At 40.1% G+C, this 7,987-nt stretch overlaps 1 protein-coding gene across 1 annotated transcript in view; it reads right to left on the bottom strand.

Annotated features, from left to right (window-relative positions):
• The window catches only part of LOC107708338 (guanine nucleotide exchange factor VAV2-like), a 228,774-nt gene that overhangs the window by 146,734 nt on the left and 74,053 nt on the right, over positions 1–7,987 (bottom strand). The window contains exon 2 of the mRNA XM_016512531.1: positions 1,799–1,915. Within this exon, the coding sequence (XP_016368017.1) occupies positions 1,799–1,915 (117 nt within the window). The remainder of the gene's footprint in view (positions 1–1,798; positions 1,916–7,987) is intronic.

Raw genomic sequence — 7,987 nt, 5'->3', positions numbered from 1 at the left:
AATTCTGATTAATTACTCACTCTCATGTCGTTCCACACCTGTAAGACCTTTGTTCATCTTCAGAACACAAATGAAAATATTTTTGATGAAATCCGAGGGCTTTCTGTTCCCCCATTGGCAGCAACGCAACTAAAACATTCAAGGTTCGACACCCCTGCTTTAAACAATCACTTACAAAACTTACGTTTTTAAGTTGAAAGGGGTGAACATTTTTTACAGTGTACTCCAATTAGTTCTTTTAGGAGTTTAAATGTTTTTTTTTATTTATTTAATGTTTATTTTGTCCTCCACAGCTTACTATTGGATAATGTTTAAATAAACCTTGTGGGTTGCATCAGACTGCTCCATTTTGTTTGTATTTATTTTTGTCTTATATTAAGTATCCTGATATACATAATGTTATGCATAAACCCCATTTTAAATGCATATTCAAATGTTCACCGTATAAGGAATATTTTTTGTGATTATTTATATAACATTATTACATATGTTATATAAAGCTTGAAGCAGAGATGTTCACAAGTCTTTAACTTAGAGTCTGAGTCAAGTCTGAAGTCAAGTCTCAAGTCTTTGGTCACGAGTCCGAGTTGAGTCTCAAGTCATTTAATGGCTTGCTAAAAATATCTCATTCAGAATCCTCATGTATTGAAATCTTCCTATTTAGAAGCTGTTTTATAGGCTATAGACAAAATATATATTCTATGATCTGCTTTGTAAAAAATAAAAAGTGGTGTTAAGATGTCAGGTTATTGTACATCCAGCCTGTTATTTATAGGCTATGTTTTAATCCATTACCATGTTCAAAACAGTTTTTCTGTAATGAAATTCTATAATAAGAGTCCGATCTACCAACACACACAAGGAAATATGTGACACAGGTATTACAAAACCATACAAATAAAGTATTTCTTTATTATATAAGTCAGGGGTATTCAATTAAAGTTCCAAGGCGCGGCCTCTATATTTTCTTCCAAGCAGAGGTCCGAACAAAAAAAACAAAAAACAGTTTTACATGTATTGCATTTTTACATTTAGATACATGAGAGGCCATGTGACAGAAAAAAATACTGTTTCTGTTCAAGGTTTTAACAGTCAGAGTCATAGGTTATAGATAGATAAATAGATAGTATGAAAAATAACTATATTTGCAGCATTGTTATTTTCTGCTGTGTTTTGCTGTTGTTAAAATAACCGCGTAATCCGCAGCTCTTGGCGCCGGCGCGTGTCCGGAGAGAGAAAGAGAAAGCGCACGGAGCTGAAAGGGCTTGAATAAAGCACTTTTGGCTTTTGATAAAAATACTAGAAGATATAGCGCTGAAAGATATTTACCATAACGACCCTGAGCGCTTGTTATGTGATCCGCTCCGCTGTTTTGACGTGCTGCTCACTTAAAATGGTGCTGTTACGGCTCGCGGTCCGGATGAATGCCGGGGTGCAGATGCGGTTCGCCTTTTGAATATCAGTTATATAAGTATATAAGGATAAAAGATTCGAGTTGCTTTTAAATTTTCTAGTCAAGTCTGAAGTCTATAAAAATGCGACTCGAGCCCGAGTCACTAACTCGAGTGCCCATCTCTGGCTTGAAGCATCAGAATCGGCATCGGTATCGGCCGATCCCCATGACAAGAAATTGGTACTCGGTATCGGCTGCAAAAATCCTGATCGGAGCCTAGTTAATCTCCCATTAAAAGTGCACACAACATTAATGCCATTCAGCTGCAGAGACTTAAACATGATGGTGCAAAATGATTAATAGTCTTAGATAACGTCCGTGCTCAGCAAAACCACTGTTTCTCACCTTCCCAAAGTCCCTCACGTCAAAGAGATCGAAGGGATCAAACAGCTCACTGTTCCTCAGGCCAAACTTATCATGGCACACTTTCAGGAATGTTCGGATGTTCTTCAGACACAGAAACTGGAAAAGAAGGAGACAAATAAAGAATGTCAGATCATTTTGAATTCAACCTGATTGTTTAAAAAACAAAAACAAATGGAAAAGCCTTTTTTGGAAAATAACTGCAAACCTATGGAAATATTTCCATATTCAACAGCATTAAAACACTGTCACTTCACAGGCATGGAGAACTCTGACACCATCTCATTTCTGCAGCGTGTGGAGCATATTTAATTTCCTGGAGCCTATTGACAGTCAACTCATTTCCTTCTTCCTGTACCAGTGATTAAGCAAACAGCTATCACACACTGTGATTTGGATCCCCAGGCCCAGACTTGGCTTAGATAAGCCAATGAGTGTCTGAAGGATCGCCTCTGGCATGATCTACCCCAGGCACTGTTCACTTACCAGCCTACAAACCTACCATTCCTTCTGTCCTTAGGGTCTCTAAAGCAAACCTTCCTTCCTGATCCTTCTTTCACTGCACAGTCATTACTGTTCGTAACACTGATGCCAGTATGACACAACGCTGGCTCCTGCTCCTTATTTGTTTCAGAGAATTCATGCATAAACGTTTCTTGTAATGAGAATTTGTTTAATATAATTGACTTGAAACCAATACAACCACACAAACAGGAACAAAACAATAACTGTGTCATTGTTTATTTCCACCCACCAAATGTCAATGAATCATATCGATATAATTCAATTATGTGCATGGGTTCGCATTTCTATGGAGACCGCGGTGGAAACAAACTCCACAAATACTGGTAGCTGTGTTCACAACAGTACACTTAAGGCGAATAGTGCATTCCATACTAGTAATGATTCAGGAACGAAGGGGGCAGTAAACCAGAGATATTACAAGCATGCCACCATTATTCAGCAGGAATCACAACCCCTATTGTGAACACACCACTAACAGCTCTGTTTCTCGTGCAAAGCGGGACAGAGGAGGCCTATTTGTCACATTAAAGCCAGTACAATGGAGATAACCACCCTTAGAACACAAGCCGGATTAAATTCTCACAGCAGTGATGCCACTTGTAAAACTAGCCCTTAATGAGAGCTGTAAGACAACCCCAAGCGTGTCAGGATCAGCATTATGCTGGAAACACAAGAGGGTAGCTATGCATTGTACGTGATGCACAAGAGAATACCAGTTCATTTATCAGAACAGATAAAGATGGCTAAGGATGACTGAGAATATGATGTCAAGATAAGGGACAAAGAGAATCACAAGACAAAAAGACCACAATAATCATACAAAATAACTATATTTCTTTACATAAAATGTATCTAATATAGCATTATATAAAATATACATTTGCACTTTAGTTAACTAAAATTACATTTTTGTTGATTAAAACCAGATGCCATTTTAGTTCAAGTAAAATTAACTAAAATTCATTCATATAAAATATATACAAATGCCAAAACACTGGAAACCACGCCTTTAAAAAAATTACCACTGGGTAAAATGCCTAGCAAGCACCACTAAAATAGCATACCCAACAAAAATGTGGGAAGTTTATGGTTCTCATTTTTTATTCCCAGGTGATACGGAAAATGTCCCCCTATAAGACGCGATACTACACATTTTGGTGTGCAGTAACTTGCTTTTGGAGCAGACAGTGGTCTCTTAAAAGAGATGCTTCAGTAATTTCTCTCTCCACCATTTTTTTCTCTCTCTGAGACCAGAAGTTCAGTCTGTTCTGAACCCACTAACCGTTAAAAACACACTCTGGCTTTTAAAGTATGAATTTTCCACCCTGTTTGGCTACATCCAGCTCAGATGAATAGGCTACTGTTTCTTCATGCTAATCACACCTTTCCTTAGTCTTTCAATTGCTTACGGGATGCGCAAAGGTATCGCTTTTGGCTGTGCAGTGTTATAGTAGACCCCAAGCCTCAACCCCAGGCTATGTTTATGTGGCTGTTGCTCTCTTTGCATTAAGATTCTAGTGAGAACTAGTACATGGAAAGATCAGAGTACCACCTGTCTCATTCAGCACAAGCACTCAAATTCTGCTTTTTTCATTAAAAACCAAATAAGAGGAGGAAAGACAGCTCCTAGATAAACAGCTAGAGGAAGAAACCAGGTTACAAAGAGCTGTCATTCCCTAACACTCTCATCCCTCAGGAATGGGTACACACTCAGGGAATAAAGAATTACCCTCTCCGCCTCAGGTGCACCACCTGCGCAGGATGTCTTCCAAACTGCAAGAGCATCCACTAATAAACTAAATCAACAAAAATTAAGCCTTTCATGAAGAGAAGAGAGGGATGCGGAGAAAATACATCAAGATAGATAAAAGAAAGACAAGTTTAAAGGCAGCAATGAAGTCCTAGGGGAAGATAGTTGTGTCTGAGAAGTAGAAAAAGAAAGTGAGACTGGGGAAAGGGAGTATCACTCCCCATAGGGGCATGAGGAGCACAGATCAATCCAGCCAATGATTCGCTTCAAAAACATGAGTGAAGAAGTCAAAGAGTCAAACAATCTGTCAAGCAGTCAAGCGCTTTAAGCCTTGAAGCAGCGACTCAAAAAGACAGTCAGTCAGGAAGAAGGCAGGCACAGAAGCAGACAGCGAGTCAGCGGGTGAAGCACTGGAGTCTAGACTGTGGTGAGACGTAGTCAGACAGCCGTTAGAGAAACTTCTGTATCTATGGTAGGAATCGGCACAAGTCTTCAGAGAGCCGTGGAGAAAACGGCATAAAAGATGTGAGCAAACAGTCAAAACAACAAACCACATAAATGGCCGGATGGTTTTCAATAGATGGCACTGAGCACCGGCTAAGATGTTAAGGGGGTGGAATCCAGGTGCAAGGGTAGCAAAAATGTTTTTAAAAGGAAACTTCGATCCCGAGCCGAGTGGGGATGTGAGGGGGCGCCGCCCTCACTGACAGGCATGGCAGTGGCATTTTGTCAAGCGATCTGATCCTTTGTCTCGCTCACAGAGAGGAAGCTCCCACTGGAGCATGGTGCCCAGGACAGGTCAAGACAGAGCAAGAAAGAGTGAGGGAATGAAAAGCAAAAAGAGTAAACACACAGGCAAACACACCTCTGAAGAGCTGATGAGGCTGTGGCTGATTAGCTTAAATCTCCTGCAGGATTTCCAGGGTCACACAGATGTTAAAACCTCTCCGGAGAAAAACCTGACTTCGACTAATTGGAGAGGCAGACACTAAATGAATAATGTATGCTGGTATGCAAATGATAATCTGATAGGATTATCCAAAAGGCCCAATTTATCACAGAAACCCCTCTAAGTCGAGATCAAATCAAATACAGTGTACCTCACAGAAACCCCATCTGCTGTATAAAAAAAAGAGTGCAGAGTTGTCTTCAAAACACAAGAAGACTGCTTTCAAAAATGTTCTGCATGGATTACTTTTATATGAATATACATTTAAATTTGTGATAATGGTGAAAATCTATTCAAAAACAAATAGCCACTTTTCAAGTCGGTCCAGTGAAAAGAGCCAGGAAACAGAACAATTCACAAAACTCCTACTGAAGGGCATGTCCCTCACCATGGCAGGCTTTCTGAAAAGATCCTCTTCCAGCTGAACCAGAGGAATCCTCCACAGAGGAACAAAGACTAGCTTCTCACAGATCATGGAAAATGGCAAGCCCTTTACATTCAGAAGCATTCACAAAATAAATGGCCCGACCTTGCAAGATAAAGGGAACCGTGTATCAACATGTCCACTGTCAGGCCTCTGGTACAGCACTGTGAAGACAGTGGGAGCTCTTTAGCGCCCCAGAGCACTATCTGGACTCATCCATCCAGATTGCCTTCAACTGAGTCAAGAGAATGAATGGATGCCCGACGGTCTGATCTGGTGGAAGATGGGGACACAAAAACAAAGGAAGTCAAAATCTTTTATTATCACCATCTGACCTGATTTCCCATTTCTGTTAAACCTCAATCCGAAATTCCACAATCATAAATCCCTTTTCTTTTTTAGTCTCTCAAGCATTTATAAAAAATGCATGCTTAAGCACCAGAGAGAGTATTTTACTCCTGTTTCTGTTTGTTTTCTTATATACTTAGGTTGCTGCCAGGCTACAAATTTTGCTGCCTGAGAAATCTGTTCAAATCAGTTCAATTCTCACAATGTAGAAATACACCGATCACCCTCAGAGACTGTGAAACTAGGATGAATCTTCGCCAGAGGATCTCAACTCTTTTTTTTATTCCACATTCAGCACTTTTGTTCTTTTGGAGCATGAGCATCTTACAGAACTTTAATTTGATCCCTGAATTGGAGAAGGGAGCAATGTTAGGAAGTAGACAGTGCTGCATAAACCCTGTATGACTTCAGGGCTGTTCACTTTCGAATAACTTTAGATTTATTACAGATTAGCACCATAAAATGCTCTATTCTGGGTACCCAGCAAATCACAGAGAGGTAGAGCTGTAGGCACTGGGCAAAGGCCAACTGAGTAATCGGAGGATTAAGTAGCCGGCAAACACATCAGACGCAAGGCTGATGAATGTTTGAGAGAAGGGCTGCGGAGAATCACAGACTACAGCCGATCAATGTTGAGGTTATTTATGATGCCAGGGCGGGGAGCTGGGAGCCACATCCATTTTCTGCAGTCCATTTCTCTTTTTGGGCAGTGGTTTCTCATATCTGTAATTTAGACCCTGCTGTAGGTTCTCATTCTTCTTCCAGAAGACACCTCGAACACATCCTAAGAAGCTAGGCTCTGTTTCTTGTATTGTTTACTTGGGGAATAGATGTTTCTGTTTATACAAATGCAAAGTGACATTAGCATTAGACACGCTCATTTGAAATAATCATACAAAGTAGCACGGCCAAACGTTTTTAATGGAGCAAGTGTTCTGTAAACATCATCTAGTACCTTCCTTGCTGTGCGGCCCGCTGCCTATTACACGCCTTAAAAATGCATAACCGAAGGGAACGCATAAAGAGAAAGCATCACTCCACCGCATCTGTGCCATCAGTGACAGAAGCCTCGTTAGAAACAGCCAATCCAATTACAGCGGCAAAATTATTCTACAACCATGAAATGGTTTGAGTGGGCGTGTCAGATTGATGGTAGCTAAAAATATGGGTTATCTGTGATGACAGCGACAGACAACATTCAGTCTTTATTCTAGATTTACAAGATTAATGCTTTGGTCCAAAATCTAGCAAGTTGCTTTTTTACTGCCAATTCTGGCAAAATTCTTATTAAAACATAAACCGCTAAACATGCTATAATGATCAATTTTTTAGTACTTTGAGGAAGAAATACTTTGGTGGAAACAAAAAAATGAAATGTAATGAATTAAAATAGTTTGGTTATGGTATTTAAAAAAAGAGAATTGGTTAATAAAAATTGGTTCTCAGTTCCCAACCATTATCTTAGAAGACAGCGTAATAAGTTGTCTTGCGTAGCTGCTTTGAATGGCAAAGGACCCCCCCAAGAAGCCATATGACTGACAGGTACAGCAACCAATCATGTTTAATTTTGCGCTGCATAATGTTTAAGGGCGTGGAAATGTCCCCACAATAACAGACCAGTGTGCAACCAGTAAATCATTCATTCATGATTCATGAATGTCTCACAACTTTCGGATGTCTTATAAAGAGTTTATGCCATGAACCTCATATACTTTTAAGAATCCAGTGTTTAGTCAATCTTGATGAATGCTCAATGTTGAATGAATGATTTAAACACGACAGCTTTCTTCTTCAATCAGACAGCTTGGTGTTGTTTCCTGGCAGACCATCCTGTGGAATTCAAAAGTCATATGACTACTTCAAATCTACTGAAGTGTTTCCAGTTAAGAGTGCCATATGCATCAGACATTCAGCCAGCGGTCATTGGGCATGACGTCTGAGGCTGAGACTAACTTATAAGTAGGGTTGGGTACCGAAACCCGGTACCAATATGGCACTGGTACCTATGTAACCGGTATGTACTAGAACCGAATCAGAACGCAGATTTCGGTGCCTCATTTCGGTGCCATGCCTGAGCGATCGATTGAAATATTTGTCCTCTGGTTCTCCGAAACAGACATAAGAAGCATCATCACCGGCACCACACTTGAAAAATTATTTCCCGACTGAGAAAAC

The sequence above is a fragment of the Sinocyclocheilus rhinocerous genome, unplaced genomic scaffold (genome assembly GCF_001515625.1).
Source record: "Sinocyclocheilus rhinocerous isolate Xijiao unplaced genomic scaffold, SAMN03320098_v1.1 scaffold1136, whole genome shotgun sequence".
Taxonomy (NCBI): Eukaryota; Metazoa; Chordata; class Actinopteri; order Cypriniformes; family Cyprinidae; genus Sinocyclocheilus; species Sinocyclocheilus rhinocerous.
Note: the sequence above shows the minus strand (reverse complement) of the source record. Positions and strands in the feature narration are given on the sequence as shown.